Source organism: Oratosquilla oratoria, chromosome 36, assembly GCF_046742065.1.
Source record: "Oratosquilla oratoria isolate Oo_2021 chromosome 36, ASM4674206v1, whole genome shotgun sequence".
In the NCBI taxonomy this organism is placed as follows: Eukaryota; Metazoa; Arthropoda; class Malacostraca; order Stomatopoda; family Squillidae; genus Oratosquilla; species Oratosquilla oratoria.
In genome coordinates, this window is record NC_134812.1 from 32500935 (window position 1) to 32518372 (window position 17438).

General features: G+C 38.9%; 1 protein-coding gene across 1 annotated transcript in view; it reads right to left on the reverse strand.

Moving 5' to 3' along the window:
- Positions 1 to 4379: 4379 nt before the first annotated feature.
- LOC143019097 (RING-type E3 ubiquitin-protein ligase PPIL2) overlaps positions 4380 to 17438 on the reverse strand; it is a 41570-nt gene continuing 28511 nt past the window's right edge. The window contains exons 12-15 of the mRNA XM_076174796.1: positions 16957 to 16977; positions 16567 to 16793; positions 4581 to 4665; positions 4380 to 4472 (exon numbers count right to left, since the gene is read on the reverse strand). Of these exons, the coding sequence (XP_076030911.1) occupies positions 4380 to 4472; positions 4581 to 4665; positions 16567 to 16793; positions 16957 to 16977 (426 nt within the window). The remainder of the gene's footprint in view (positions 4473 to 4580; positions 4666 to 16566; positions 16794 to 16956; positions 16978 to 17438) is intronic.

Sequence of the window (17438 nt, forward strand, 5' to 3'; positions counted from 1 at the left end):
CATAAAATCATTCCCACCCATTCCATCCCCGAAAACACTCCACACCCCTTCACCCTCCCTCCCATCTTAGCACCTCCTAGATGACGGGTCATCCCTGCACCCTGTCCACTGCCCTGGGTCAGAAGCAGTGTCGCAGGACACAGCACATTCACAGCAAGGCTGCTTCATTAAATCGGCGACCCCCCCCCTCTCCGTCCCTCCATATAAAGGAGAAGACGGGGAGAAATCCCTTCGGGCTGCATCAAAATTTTTGCTCACACACACTACCTCACCCCCCATTCCCCCGTCCATTCCGCCTCATGCATCACAACATTTTCCATATATAACCATTCTCCATTCACCCCTGTCTTCTGTCCTCTCCCGTCCTTCCTCAACAGACATTCCCCTCTTCCCCAAAGCCCCCTTCACCCCATCCATCCATCTCATCCTAGGACGTCCCCTCATGTTCACTCCCTCCACATCTGCCTTCCATACCTCTTTTACTAGTCTTTCTTCACTCATTCTTTCCATGTGTCCAAACCATCCTAATACTCTTTCATCAACCCTATCTCCCAGCTCCCTTTCCACCCCTGTTCTCCTCCTCACCTCCTCATTTCTCACTCTATCAAGCATAGTAACCCCCATCATACTTCTCAGACACTTCATCTCAAACACATTCAAGTTCCTTCTCTCTTCCTCTCTTATGTTCCATGTTTCTGCTCCATACAGTGCTGTTGGCACAATCACTCCTTCATACAGTCTCCTCTTAGCATCCATTCCCAAATTTCTATTCCTCATTACACTTTTTAAACCACCAAGGCATTTACTCGCTTCTCTCAATCTACATTCTACCTCCACCTTCACTCCACCTTTTCCTGCCACATTTGCACCCAAATATCTAAAACTATCCACTTCCTCCAGTTGCTCTCCCTTAATGCTCACTTCCAGTCTACTGCCACTTTCACCCCTTGTACATCTCATCACCTTACTTTTACCCACATTTATCTTCAGCTTTCCTCTATCACACACTCTCCCAAACTCTGTCACCAACTTCCTCAATCCCTCCTCCGATCCTGCCACAAGCGCAGTGTCGTCCGCAAACAACAGCTGGCTCACCTCCCACTTTTCTCCATTTTCCTTAACCATCTCCAATACCTGACCCACTACCCTTGCATTCACCTCTCGCACCACCCCATCCATGTATAATTGAGAATACACCCACATTAAACAAACTGCAGTGAAGCACAGTTATTGTACAGGAAGATCTGACAACCAGAGTTGGTTTATCCCCACTGCTTTGTCATATGGCAGACTCTCCCCCCCCCTCCACACACACACGTATACTTCCACCTTCAGCCACATCATTCCTTCACGGTAACTAGTGATTTATTCCATAATTATACTTACCATATTTCCATGTCTCTTCTTTGCACACCATTCCTCAAATTCATGCTTTTTTTCCACCAATACTGCACTCACCTCTTAATTATTTGGAACTTTATGCTTTTGAAAACCTAAACCATGTTTAACTATTTGTCATAAAAGAAATTGGGTTTCAAAGTGGATACTCAAAGAATGCAGGGAGGACTGCTTGCAGGATTCAGTCTTATTGTGTTCATTAAAAGGATTGGAAAAGGGCTAATGTGGTACCAATTCATCTATCTGTTGTATCTATATACCAAGGGCTTCTTTCCTCTAATAAAGGAGATAGCCAAGTCAAAGGCATGCACCCACTCCCCTCCCGTCCACCACCCTCTCCTCCCTCTCATCTTATCATCCCTGTCTCCTACCCACTACCTGGATCAGAGGCAAATGCAGCAAGGCACAGTACATCCACAAGTACCGGTGTCCCTGACCAGTGTGATAGTAAAATTGTGAGAAAATTATGAAAGATTGCTGGATGAATACCTTGAAGAGATGAACATTTATATTCTGTGTGTGTTTGTGTGCATGTATATTATATACTGTATGTATTTGTTTGTATGTGTATACAATATGTATGTATTTTTGAAATACAGTTGAATAACAGAATGCTGATTTAATCAGTTCCACTGAAGTTATAACAAGATCAAATACAATTGAGTTGAACACAAGAATTTCAGCTGTAAAATCACTGCCAAACTTCGTCATCTTCAGACTCAGCTCAGTCTCTTTGAATGTGTTATGGTTTTGTAGTACCTGAGTGTTGTAAAAAGTATTTCAGTAAGGATGTAGTGCAGATTTCTCATATGGCAATCAGTCATAACAAGGTTTGCCATAAACTTCTGACCAGTGCAACTTTTTTTTAAGATTTAGTGGACTTTACCATGTTAAGATACATTTGAATAATATATTTGGTTGTAACAACTACATAAATTTTATAAACTGGGTTATGTTTATTTTCATATAGTATTATTATTACCAGAGGAGTCTACAAGAAGTGGAAAGTGTGTTGGGAAAATCATGCATAAATTGTTAGTGGCAGCTTGGTAAGGTAAAGATGGTGCAAAGAGCAGGTCATGACCAGATTCATAGTCTTAGATATGTCGTGAGGACCTACCTAAGCCAGCAGGAGTCATAGTACACTCATATCACAAACTTACATTGAGCAGTAATAGATTATACACCATCTGTTTAGATTGCCCTGTCATATTCACTGTGTGAATTACCACCTTGTAAGCAGTGCATTAAATAATGGGATGTGGTGTGGTAGTCTGTTATTCCTAAAATTGAAGTTCAGATAGAATGTGCAAAGGCTCTGGTACATAAATGGTGATATTCATTGACTTCATTATAGTAGGATGTACATTTTCCAAACATGAACCAACTGTGCACAAAGATGGTAACCTAAAGCATTTGATATGCTTCTACTTAATCAACAAGATTATATAACTTTTGTTAATCTATCAATGTTTTTCTTTTATTTTTTATTTTTACTTTATTATTATTTTCTAATTTAAAGAGTCTCAGAATATTTTTTTCTAGATGTAGACTATTTGTATAGGTCCAGATGTCAGTGTAGATGTAAAAAGTATATTACTATCCATGCAAATACAAATATATTGATTTGACATGAAAAGCTTTGTCCTCCATTTTGTGCAGACTTTTGTATTGATTCTCTTGCCCAAACCTTTTCTTACTGTGTCAAGGGAAGACTCACATAGACTTCTATATGTACTGTAGGGCTTAATGTATATTGTGTAATTGGTATTGTAAATATAAAGCATTTATTCTTGTCCTATTCTTTTAAGGAATGTATATAGTGTACAGTTATCTTTGCTTACCTTTCCTAATGTTCTTGTTAATACTCAAAAAGATGCCACCTCTATCATACCTTACCTTCCATCTTTTTACAAGGATTGGCCTTTCACCAGTTGAGTGCATCTGCATTTGAGAAATTGTTTTATGAAAATATGTTATGAGTAACACTAACCTAACCGAATATACTCTGTACACATATGTAAACAAAGCTCAAGGAGGATTTTTCAGATGAGATTTATTCACTTCCTATACCATACTTCCCTTTTATTCTCTTATGTGATATTGAAGAACAGTCTTTGGATAGTTGGTCTGAGTTGCTAAAAATGTCCTGTGTCAGCTTAGCACAGTCTTCACCTATGCAATGTCTACAATCACTAAGACAGGATATTGTGAAATGTTGTGTGTTTTCCTTTTTTCAGTACTCTATCACCCATGTCAGAGAAGCTCTAATACAGGCTTTACCTGCAAAGTTCTGGATTAACAGCAGGTTGGGCAATATATATTATCAGGCATGTAATTCATTTAAGTTATAGCTGTATAGTACTTAAAGAAAATATTTTTTATATTTTATTTTCACTTTTGAAAGCATGGAAAAGATGTTCTATTTCAGCAACAGTTATTATAATTATTATTGTCACCTTGAGTTTCACTGACTGCAAACCTACAGCCCCATTGTGGATGACAACGATCTTATGTCCTTGCATAAATCTGTGGAAAACACTGAACTGTTGTCTGGGTTATTTTAGTGTGAGACAGTTTCTCTCATGTCATTATAAAGAAGTAGAAAGAGAGGAGCAATTGCTGGTTGTCAATCTTGTGTGAAAAGGTGGGGCAAATGCAGTCAAAATTGATAGATCTTGAGCCCAATGCAGAGAGCTTCAATCCCTTGAGACACCAGGGACATGGTTCTATGTCCATTTCACAGGACAACAACGTTCAGGTAATCATCATTGGTCCTTTATTATTAGTAGTATTATTATTGATAGAGTGAACTTGTGGGCAAGACTGAGAATGGGATGGATGGGGGGAATGTCTTGTCAGTCAGGGAAGGGCAAGAAATAGGCATGACCCAAAATTATTCTTTTTGTCTGTTCTGTTTATTTTGGAGTAAGTGATGGGTGAGGCTCATCATGTAATATAGCAGTGAGGATAAGCCAGCTTCAGTTGTTGGGCTCTGCTGTGGAGGTACTATGTCTTGCTGCATTGCTTCTGATCTGAGCAGGGGACAGAGATGGTCCCTCATCCACAAGGATCTAAGATAAAAGGGAAAATGGGTGTTGAATGGGTAAATTTGGGTTTAAGTTTATGAAAGATCTTGGGCCTGGTCAAAAAGTTGAGTGTCTGCCCCTTTGGGGCTGCACCTTCAGATGGAGGCGAGGGTGTTCATGGATTTTAAAGACTGACAGCAAGAAGATTCTCTTTTGACATCCACCATTATTGATATACCTGAAAGACATCAAGAAATCAAGTTTTTTCATATGGACACATTGATTTTTGAGATAGCCTGAGTAAGGAAATAGTTCAGTTAAAAATTATATATATATATATGAATTTAAAATAGTATCATAATAAGTATATATGATGGACCTCAATAAGCTAGAACTATGGCAGATACAAAAGAAAATGTATACATCTTGGAAGTCCTCAGTGATATTGCTAACCCAACAACTTTGAAGGTAAGGGTTGTATGGATCAGATTTTTGTGGTAAGACAGATATGTGAGAAAGCTTTAGGAAAAGGTAAGGATGTTATTTTGGGCCTTTATGGATTTGGAAAAGGCTTATGACAAGGTAGAGAGAAAGGCACTGTGGGAGGTATTGCAGATATATAGGATAGGAGGAAAGCTGTTAAGAGCAGACAAGAGTTTGTACAAGAGTAGTAGAGCTTGTGTTAGAATCAGAAATGGAGAGAGTGAATGGTTTGAGGTAAAGGTGGGACTTCACCAGGGATGTTTTATGTCACCTTGGCTATTAGATTTATACATGGATGGGATGGTACTAGAGGGAAATGAAGGGTCGGGGATTAGAGATGGTTCAAGAAAATGAAGAAAAGTGTGAGATAAACTAGTTGTTTGCTGACGACACTGCACTTGTGGCAGGATCAGAGAAGGGATTGAGGAAGTTAGTGATAGAGTTTGGGAAGGTGTGCAAAAGAAGGAAGTTGAAGATAAATGTGGGTAAAAGTAAGGTAATGAGATGTACAAGTGGAGAAGGTAGCAGCAGACTGGAAATGAGTATTGAGGGAGAGAGACTGGAGGAAGTGGATAGTTTTAGACACTTCGGTGTGAATGTGGTGAGGAAGGGAGGAGTGGGGGTAGAGGTAGAATGTAGATTTAGAGAAGCAAGTGAATACCTTGGGGAATTAAAAAGTGTAATGAAAAATAGACATTTGGGATTGGATGCTAAGAGGAGATTGTATAAAAGAGTGATTGTACCAACAGCACTGTATGGGGCAGAAACATGGAACATAGGAAGAGGAGGAGGTTTGAATGTATTTGAGATGAGGTGCCTGAGAAGATGATAGGGGTTACTAGGCTTGATAGAGTGAGAAATGAGATGAGGAGGAGAACAGGGCTGGAAAGGGAGTTGGGAGATAGGGTTGACGAAAGAGTGTTGGGATAGTATTGACACATGGAAAGAATAGAATGAATGAAGAAAGATTAATAAAAGAGGTGTGGAAGGCAGAGGTAGGAGTAAATATGAGGGGGCAACCAAGGAGGAGATGGATGGATGGGCTAAAAGCAGCATTGGGAAAGAGGGGAATGTCTGTTGAGGAAGGATAGGACAAGACAGAAGATAGGGATGAAAGGAGAATGTATGGAGTGGGTGGGGAAGGAGGGATATGGAGTATGTATGAAAAAATAATTTGACGCAGCCCTAAAGGATTTCTCCCAGTCTTCTCTTTTTCTGCACGAAGGGAAGGAGAAGGAGGGTTGCCGATTTAATGAAGCAGCCTTTATGTGGATGTGCAGTCTTGCAACACCACTTCTGACCCAGGGCAGTGGGTGAGATGCAGGGATGACCCATCATCCAGGAGGAGTCAAGATGAGAGGGAAGGAGGGGGATCGATGGGAGTGGAGTATGTGGGGATGGAATGGGTGGGAGTGGAATTTATGCCTTTGTTTTTTGGCTACCTCCCTTGTAAGGGGGAAAAAACCTTTGGTATATGTATGTATGAGTGGATTACACATGGCATATACTTGGTAGAATTTAATACTATAAAATCAAATGTCTTATCACTGAAATGGCAGAGCCAGTGTTAAACAAGATGAACATATTGATTAAGAGAACAGGAAAATAGATAAGATATAGGACCTAAAGATCACAAAGAAAAGGATGGACCTTGGTAACAAATAGCAAGTTATATTCATTGGGTAAATGTCAAGTATTCACACATCAGGACAACAATATAATAAGTCATTACTGAACATTGATATAATGCAAAGGAAAAAAATTAGGTTTAACTCAAAAAATAACCATCAGTCACTGTAGGAGTATATGAAGTAGGGCTGGAAACCATTGGATAGAAATTGAGGAAAGAGGGATCTGTTGACCTTGTATAAGTGTAAAAAGGAAAGTTCATTAATAAAGTGATAACTGGAATGAGAGGATAAGGCTAGACTTAGGAAAAATACATATACAAAAAATCCTTTAAGTGGGTGGCTCAGTCAAACCATGAACCACCCAACACCCATAAAAAAAAAACTTCCGTCTTAGCACCTTGTGGATGAAGGATCATCCCTGTCACTGCTGAGATTACAGGCAGTGCAGCAAGACACAGCACTTCCATAGCAAGGCCTAACAGCCAGAGCTGGTTTGCCCCCACCACTTCATTATATGACCTCAATTCCCCATCCTCCTCTTACCCACTCAAGAAATTTATGGAGCAGCATTTCCGTGTCCAATTACAACCATTCTCCATTCATTTTTTTGCACCACTCCATGTTCAACAGATATTCCTCTTGCATCAAATGACCCTATAACCTTACCTATCCATTTCATTCTTGGTCTTGCCCTCAAGTTCGTTACATCAACTTTTGCTTTCCACGCTGTGCTAGTCTCTCTCCACTCATTTTTTCCACGTGACTCCATCTTGTATTCTTTGAACAACCCTATTGGCCAACTCTTTCCATCCCTGCTATCAGCCTCACTTCCACATTTCTCACTATCCATTCTGGTAATTCCCACCATACTTCTGAAATGCATTTTGGCTCTTCCTTTCTGTCTCCTTCAAATTCCAAGTCTGTTCCATGTAGTGCCATGGGCTCAATCACCCTCTTGTACATAGAAAAATTACATACATATACCAAGGCTTTTTCCCTCTTACAAAGGAGGTAGCCAAAAAGGAAAAGGCATAAAATCATTCCCACCCAAATTCCAAGTCTGTTCCATGTAGTGCCATGGGCACAATCACCCTCTTGTACATAGAAAAATTACATACTGTACATACATATACCAAGGCTTTTTTTCCCTTACAAGGGAGGTAGCCAAAAAGGAAAAGGCATAAAATCATTCCCACCCAAATTCCAAGTCTGTTCCATGTAGTGCCATGGGCACAATCACCCTCTTGTACATAGAAAAATTACATACATATACCAAGGCTTTTCCCCCTTACAAGGGAGGTAGCCAAAAAGGAAAAGGCATAAAATCATTCCCACCCAATAGTAAAATTGTCAGGAAAAAAATTGCTTTACAAAGAAGGTAATTAAAATGTTGAGTGTACTGGTGTAAACATTCTCATCCTAAATAAAATCAGATGAAGACAACCAATAATAAAGAAACATGAATTACAGTTGCCAAGAGCATCCGCTTCTATCCTGCAAGACACATAAGAAAGTATAATTGATGGAAATTATACAGGAAAATGACATAGTTTTGAGAAAATTAAGTAAATAATAGATATCAAGAAACTGCTTTTCATACAAATACAGCAACTTTAGGATGACTTAGAAGAGGAAGTGGTACAACAAATAAAGATAAAAATAGATCAAATGAAGTGAAAAATAAATAAGGAATAAAATTAAAGAAAAAAGTTAAGTTGGATGACAGACCAGATCTCATGAGCATCAATTTATTCCTGTACTTGACAATTAGGTAAATACATATACCGGTAGTGTACACAAAGGGCAATTTAAAGATGTTAAATAAATGAGGAATAGAAAGTGCTGATCATTATGGTGTATGCACCACAATTCATAAAGGCACTACAGAAAGAACTTGATTCCATGAGTAAGGATGTACATACATATATACCAAGGCTTTTTCCCCCTTACAAGGGAGGTAGCCAAAAAGGGAAAGGCATAAAATCATTTCCACCCATTCCATCCCTGAATACACTCCACACCCCTCCACCCTCCCTCTTATCTGAGCACCTCCTGGATGACGGGTCATCCCTGCACCTTGTCCATTGCCCTGGGTCAGAAGCAGTGTCGCAAGACACAGCACATGCACAGCAAGGCCACTTCATTAGATCGGCGACCCCCCCTCTCCGTCCCCCCATCGCATAAAAGGCGAGGACGGGGAGAAATATAGAATATATACAAGTGTGAATGGATAAGGTTAATAAGGAGACTAATAATCTTGTTGTACTCCATTACTTTGTCTTCAGAAAAAAAAATACATATATGAAGTATGAAATAATAACTTGGAACTGAAACAATAGCTTTGACAGAGCCTTTTCAACTTTGCAACATAAAATTACATTAGCACCCAAATGAGTCAGTCGAATTTAAGGAGATCAGCAATGTTGTTGTTGTTGTTGTCGTTCCCTAGACTGTCTGTCCGAGCAGTCCCGTCTCCCCAAGGAAGGCCACAGCCGAAACTGGGTTTTCCCACAAATCCTTTATAGAGTGTATGTTGTGTTGTTTGCGTGCATGATTGTGTATAATGCAGTCTTCCATTATGTGTTGTATGGTATGGGGTGAAGTGTTACATCCTGGGCAGCTGTTCACAACACGGTCGTCCAGCCTCTTCTGATAGCTTAGAAGTGCTGGGTGGTGACCGCATCGCAGTCTGGCCAAGTGGACTCTGTCCTTTCGTGGGAGAGAGGATTCAGAAGGGTGGATATCAGGGGGTCTGGCATGCAGCAGTGTGTTGTCTTTCAGTGTGTTAATGGAGCGGTGAGTGATATGATTATGAATATGTTTCCGGAGGCTGGTATTTGGTGGTTGTGGAGGAAGAGAAGAGAGTATCTGTGCGTAATAAAGGTCTTTGGGTGTAGTTTTAATGTTTCTTGGTGTGTGTGGGTGTTCTGCTATGTAGTGTAGCGGGTGTGATGTGTTTGTGGTGGCTGCAGCAAGTGTTTGTGTGCCTCTCATGTCGAGGTGGTCCTTGACTTTGAGGACTTTTGTTTCATGGTGTAAATGGTCTGTAGGTGATGTATTTGTGCAGCCTGTAATTGTTTTTAGGGCTTTGTTTTGTATGATTTGAAGGGTGTTGTGGTGTGTCTCACTGAGATTAGGAGCCCATGCAGGACTCGCATAATTCATCACTGAGCGTATGCATTGTTTGTATATTGTTATATTAGTTTCTTTGTTTTGTCCAAATGTTGTTCCTGTGATTGACTTAAGTGCGTTAAGTCTAGGTGTGCATTTGTTTTTTATGTTTGTGAGGTGTTGTTTGAAAGACATGGATGTATCGTATGTTACACCAAGAATTTTCGGTGTGTTTGTGTGTGGTATTAGAGTGTTGTTGATGTAGAGATGAGGTATGTATTTGTGTTCTTTTGTCCAGTTGGTGAGAAGTGTTGCTGTAGATTTGGTTGGAGCTATTTTGAGTCTGTTTGTGATGAACCATGTGTTGAGTGTGTCAAGGTAAGGCTGGATTATTTCTGCAGCTTTGTCTGTGTTACGATGTGTGCATGTGATTGTTATGTCGTCTGCGTAGGAAGAGATTTGTATTTCTGAGGTGTCTGGCGTGGGTAAGTCATGCATGTATAGATTAAATAATGTGGGGGATAGAACTGAGCCCTGTGGTACTCCGTTCTTAATGTTTCTGATGTGCGATGATTGGCCATTATATGACACATGAGCATTCCTGCCTGCCAGATAATTGGCCAGCCATCTTTTGGTGTTATTGTGCATGTCTGTGTTATATATTTTATTTGTTAGGTTGTGGCGGGGGATAGCATCAAAAGCTTTACTAATGTCCAATGTTATAAGAAGTGTTCTGTGGTGGGGCCTATCTGAATTGATGCCATCAAAAATTCTTTGTGTGAGGTTTGTCAGAAGAGTGTTTGTGGAGTGTAGTGGCCTAAAGCCGTGTTGTGAGTCAGCAAGGGGAATATATGGTGTGACAAGTTTAAGTATTAGGCGTTCAATGACTTTAGAGGGGGTGCAGAGAAGTGTGATTGGGCGGTGCGATGTTGGGGTTGTTGGGTCTTTGTTCGGTTTTGGAATGGTGATTATTTTACCATGCTTCCAGATGTCGGGTATAGTGTTGTGTGAATAGCTGTAGTTTGCAATGTTTGTGAGTGCGTGTATACCTTGTGGTCCAATGTGTTTTAGGTGGATGTTGCTTATGTTATCAGGGCCACAGGCAGATGAGTGCTTGAGATTATGCATTATGAGTTTTGTCTGACTGTCTATGAAGGGTGTATAGTCTGAGTCTGTGGGGAAGTCTTTCTTACGTCGAATGGTGCGTCGGTTGTCAGGGTGAGATGTAAGATGGCTCGTCTGTGCAAAATGACGTATGAGTGCGTTTGCTTGTTGTCTGTTTGAGGGTAGATTATCTGTTGTTGTGATTATTGCTGCGTGAGAGCGTGTAGTGTTAGTGTTAGATAGTGTGATGCTGTTGAGTGTTTTGTACAATTTGCTGGTGTTTGTTTTGTGATCAAGTGTATTGATAAAGTTTTGCCAATTTTGTGTTTTTTGTTCATGTATTTTATTGGCAATCACAGTGTTTAGTGTTTGTATTTGGTCTGCTATGTTTTGAGGGATAGGTGTGGGGGTATCGTGTTTAAGTGTGTCACGTTGTCTGATGAGGTCTTGGATTTCTGGTGTGAAGTTGGGGTTGTGTGATTTTCTGTTGCCTCTAGGGATGTATCTCTTGTCTGCGTTTTGTATGATTGTATTAAAAGCGTGCACAGCATTGTTTATGTTTGTGATTGGTGTACTGTTAAGTGTTTCAAAATGTTGTTCTGTCTCTTCAGTAAAGGCTTCCCAGTTAGCTCTCTTGTAATTGGTGTAAGTGTGTCTGTGGCCAGCTGGGGTGCATCTTGTTTTGGTGGTGATGATGATTGGAAGGTGGTCAGAGCCAAGGGCTCCGACCACTCTCCATGATGTTGTTGGGGTTAGGCAGGGGGAGCAAAAGGTGATATCAGGAGAGGAGGGAGTGTAGAGGGCTTGGTATGGGATATGTGTATGATTATGCGTGTTGTTCATGATAGTCAATGAGTCGAATTGAGTCTGTATATCAAGCCCTCTGTCTGTGTCAGGGTTGTCGACAAACCAGGCAGACGACTTGGCGTTGAAGTCACCACCCATGATCAGGTTGGGGATTGAGGTTAGTTGGCTGAGTTGAGGTCTGAAGGTGTTTGGAACTGTGGGGGATGATTGGGGGGAATGTACATGTTAACTATTGTTAGTGTTGAATTGTTGCCTGTGCAGCAATGTTGTACCCTATGCTCACAAAATATCAAACATCCAGTATTAAACATCACTGATAAATAGTGGTCACAGGTTTCTTCAGTTTGATTTATTTAGTAAATTATAGAAAATAAAAAGAAAGTGGGTTAATCTCCAAAAGAAGAGAATTGATAAACATTGGAACTTTTTTTTTTCTCTCTCTCCAAAGCAGACTGATAGCATAGATACCCAGAACAAAATATTTGTGGAAATGTCAAATGAGGAAACTAGTAAAGACCATAAGCATATGGCACTGTCACTAAACAAGACAAAATCTGAATATTTGTCACTTGTGGTCCCTGTCTTGTATGACTGTGAGACATGGATGCTGAAGGCTAAATAGAAATATGTCAATGTCTTTGGTACTGTCTTGTGAGAATCATGGGGCATATTGGAATGACTTTGTATCAAACCAGTGACTACTCCATGAGACCCAGTCAAAGTGTGTGACCAATATAATTTGTGAACATTAACTCTGGGTATATGGGCATGAGGCATGATTCCTTGATGTTGATCCCACTTAAAAGGTTATCTCCACAAGAGGCAACCCTTGGTGGAAATGAAGGAGATGCCCACAGAACTCTAGTTGGAATAAGTAAACCATTCTGGCTGAGAGTTGTTTGGAATGTGAAAAGTGGTTTGCTTCAAGAAACTAATGGTGTCATTATGAATGAATCAATTTCCCCCTTGTATGCTTCCAATTGATGATGATAGATCATTCAACTCTGACCTCCCATGTCTTTGTGACAAGAGGTAGGAGACAAACAGGTGGGTGACTTCAATATGAAAAGTTGTAGGAAATATTTGACAAAAAGTGCTACACAAGAGGGTACTGTGAAAGTTTGGCTAAAAAGGGTTTACTCAGTTGATCCATAGCCACAGATTTATTTGGCAGGAGGCCTGTGGTACCCAAGGTCTGGCCATGGTCACCAGGTTGGCCCATTGGTTACTCAGAGAAGAGATTGATAGTGATGTCTTATAAGGTTAAGTGTTGGGCAGTGTAGAATTATGTGTTTTGTGTCTTCTATAAATTCAGCAAATTTGTAGAAGACACAAAACACAAAATAAGAGGGAGGGAGGAGGGGAGTGGAATATACAGGAAATGGAATGGGTGGGAGTGGTTTCTATGCCTTTTTCTTTTTGGCTACCCCCCATGTAAGGGGGTAAAAGCCTTTGGTATATGTATGTATGTCTTCTATGTACTGCATTGGAAGCATATGGAGTTAGTTACTAAGAGTCTTACAAGGGTCATTACCCATAATGTTCTTGATCTATGTAAATGGTATGATGGAAGGTAAGAGAAGCCATACTAATATGTTTGCAAAGAATAAAAGATGAGGATGAGTACTAATTGTTACAGAAAGATCTAGACAATGAATATTTCTTGATCCAAATGTAGAAAATGAGTCAACATTATAAAGTGTTGGAAATGAGCAAAAACTTTGACCATCAATGAATCATTCAGTGGGAAGTAGGACAGTTACAAAAGGAAAATATATGAAGGATCTGGGTATGTTTTATAGAAAACATGTCACCTGACAAATTATCAGCAAGATTGGGCAAGACAAAGTATGGTTGAGCATAGAAGTGTCTTTTCATTATATAGACAAGAAAAAAGAAAAATATATAATGCCTGATCCCAGCTGGATTAGAATATCCAGCAGTGGTGTGAGTTCAACAAAGTTAAATATGTAAATAAGACTGAAAGAATACAAAAAGTAGCAACCAAATTGGTTCTCAGCCTTGCAGAGCAGTCATACAAGAAGAGACTAGGACTGTTGGACTTGCCATCATTAGAATAAAGTGTAAAAGGTGACATAATTTTGGTGTTCAGGTCATCAGAGAAGACAAAAATGACATAGAATATATCTGTCTGAGACTGGTGGACATCATGAGTTTGAGTTCATGGGAGCAAATTGAAGACCACACACAGTGACTTGGTGGGTAAAAGAAGTAATATGAGTAAGAGGAGAAGACATTCCAGCAAGGCTGGACCAATTATCAAGGAATGTGATATGAAATATACAGTATGTGCCCCCATATGAAAGAATGACCATGTAACACTTGAATTTGAACTGGCAGAAGAAATAGTCAAAAGATGAATCAGAGAAAACAGAATCAGTTTTATAAAGAATTTTTTTTCAGATTTTTTTTTTTATAAGAAAATTGGAAGGAAGAAATAGAAGTCTCAAAGCCTCAGTAACTCAGGTGTGAACATATGTACCAAGGGTTAGAGGAAAGAAAAATGTGTGAAAAAAAAATGAAAGAGATGTGACATGGAAAAGACAGGAAAGAAAATAGGTATGAAAATCATTATATAAGAATATATAGAAATAGATCACATTTGAAAGGGTATTACTAATAAATACTAAGGAAACTTGATGGCTGTATGTCTTCTACAAGAAAGACCTGCGGCATTAGATGACTGATTGATGCAAAGTTGAGCCTAAACTGTTCTACAGATAAGTCATGGTAAAGTGAGACAGAGAAGGAATTCCTAAACTAACAGTAGATGAAAAAGTTTATAGAAAGGCATCAGGCTGAAATAATGAACAGACATTCCCAATCAGTTTTCTGCAGTAGAAGAAAGTAGACAATAGTAGGTTGTATGAAATGTAAAGGAAATGTACAAGCTACAGTATTGGAAGCAGACATGAGGAAAGCTGTTGATGGAATCTCAAATTGGTTACTTCAGGAATGCAGAGACAAATTGATGGACAAGATTCATAATTTGTGTGTTCATTAAAGGAGGTATAGAGCCACAGGACTGGAAGAGGGCTAACATAGTACTAGTTAATAAAGGAAGAAGTGAAGACCTGGACTACAGACCAGTGTCTCTGACCAGCATGATAGCTAAATTATTTGAAAGAATTGTAAGATAGATGGATTAGATATCATGGAGAGAACATTTTGGTGGATAACCAATTTGGTTTTAGAAATGTAAAATCATGAATATGAAACCTGCTATGCTTTTACTCAAGAGTGGTTGATGTGCTGCAAGAGAGGGTTGGGTGGACTGTACTGGGATCTAGAAAAGGCATTTAATTAAGTACCTTACAATCAACTGTTGTGGAAATTTAAGCACATTGGAGTACTTAGAATTAAGCTCCTTCATTGGATCAAGGATTTGCAGAAAGACAAGAAAATTGGGAAAAGTAGTGAAGGGTGAAATGTCAGAATGGAGGGCAGTGACTAGCCAAGTCTCACAAGAGTTTGTTCTGGTATTTGTAAAATTATTGATACAGTATACATAAATTATTTGATGAAAGATACAAAAAACTACTCTATGTTTGCAAAGATCATGAAAATAAAAGGTAAAGGAAATTGTAAATTGTTACAAGATATAAACAATATGCATGGAATCAATCATGGAAAATGAACTAAAAATAAATAAATTAATAAAGAAATCAGTCAATAAATATAGATAAAGATCAAAGTATTGGGAATGAGTAAAAGGTAAAAGCCCCACCAACCCCACCCCTAGGAAAATAAATTACCTGGGAAATAAGTGTCAAAAAAGAAAAAGAAATGTTTGGGAGTGTTAGTCATACATACCTTGTCAGCTGATAAACATATGAGCAAAATCATGGGTGAAATATACAAACTATTGATGAACATAAATGTTATTTTTCACTACATGAACAAGATGATGATAAAAATCATAGGATACCTGATCCACACAGGGATGAATATAAACTAGACTGGCAAAATATGGAGAGTAGCAATCAAATTGGTTCCCAACAGGAAGTGAAATAATTACAAAAGCAAAAAGACAAAAAAAAAGGATTTGTGTATTGATCATGTATGATTTGTCACCCAACAAACATATCAGGAAGGTTGAGAATGAGACATGCAGACCATTGATGAATGTAGAGGTAGCTCTTCACTATATAGATAGAAAGATAATGAAAAACTTAAGAGCCCAAGATATTCCAGATTACAATATGCAGTAGTTGTGTGGTCTGTGCGCAGAGTGAAAGACATAGATGGAGAGAATACAAAGAGTAATAATCAATTGATTCCTAGCTTAGTAAATAAATCATACAAGGAGAAATTAGACACAGCAGATCTCCCATCATTAAAGGAGAAAGGAGATTATATGATAATGGTGTTCAAGTCAATAAGGGAATGGATAAAACTGACAGGAATATCTTGGTTTGGGATGGGAGAGCATCACTATCATCACACAAGGATAAGGTGTCAGGATAGAAGGAAATAACTCATAGAGTTTGGCATTGGGTCAGTACTGCCACCTATAATATTCTTGATTTATATAAACATGATTGAAAGAATGACCAGCTACACTACCATTTTTGCAAATAATGCTAAAGTCATGAGAATAGAAAAGTAAGAAGATAATTGTTACAAACTACTAAAAAACATCTAGAGAGAATATACGACTGTCAGTTCTACTTATGTGAAAAACTTTGGGAAAAATATATAAGTTTATAAAGGTTCTTGGTCCAGTTGGTATACAAATGGCAGCTTCCTCTCAGAAATCATTAGTGATATTGATCACCACAGACTACCATGAATCATAGAAACATCCAACAGTAAAATTGTATGGTCAGCTTCTACTTCTGGGCAGAAACTAAAATATTTAGCCTTGTTTATGATACACATGCCCTTCAGCCCACTTATCAAGGATCTTTCAAGGATAATCAACAAAAAAAACAAATATATTAAGATCGGTTCCAAGTATTGGTTTTGGCCAGCAGAAATACACATTAGGTACACAAACAACTCTGCCCTGATCTAAAGACCAGGTGCCAGCTTGAGGAGGTGAAGTTGATTGTGTCCATATGGTGTTTGCAGCAGATTGTGGACAACTGTTATCTATTTTCTTGGGGTGGTGCCATCTTCTTTTCACTATCTTGACACTTGGTGTAGCTGCTTGAAAACTGGATACTGTAGCAGCCCTGGCATGCTTGTTTTCAGGACACCATCCAGCCTTGAAATAGCACTAACACAGAATAGGCATGGTCATAGGTTTAGACAGCCCCAGGTACAACCACCACATAGAGGACACAAAACACCTTATACTACAATGCTCCATACTAACATTCCCTAGACAAAAACATAGTATATCTTCCCTTAGTGACTTGTAGACCTACCTGGAGGCTATTGTTGATTATCTGAAAGTCATGGGCAAAAGAGACCAGGGGCAACAGATTGATAATTGATACAAACAACTCACAAGAACCACAAGCATCTATGCTTCCACATCATGGTTTCCATCAGTATTTTGGTAGTTTACTTTGTGTGATGATCAGCCTGGAATAACAAGGCAATTTAGAACTTGTTTGTTAACATTTGTCCTCTTTAACATTGCAAGTGGTTGTGGATAATGAACTTTAGCAGAAAATATTAGAACATTACTGTTTTGGTATTTTTAATTTTTTAGTTTAGATCAATGAAACTTTATATAAGTATATATATATATATGTATTTACCTAATTGTAGTGTACAGGGTTGGAGCAATGCTCATGGAATACTGCCTTTTCCTCCATTTGTCAAATCTTGCCTTGAATTCTTTTAGTATTGGCTTAGGTTATATTTTTATTTTACTTAATACACAAGTCTATATATCTGGAAA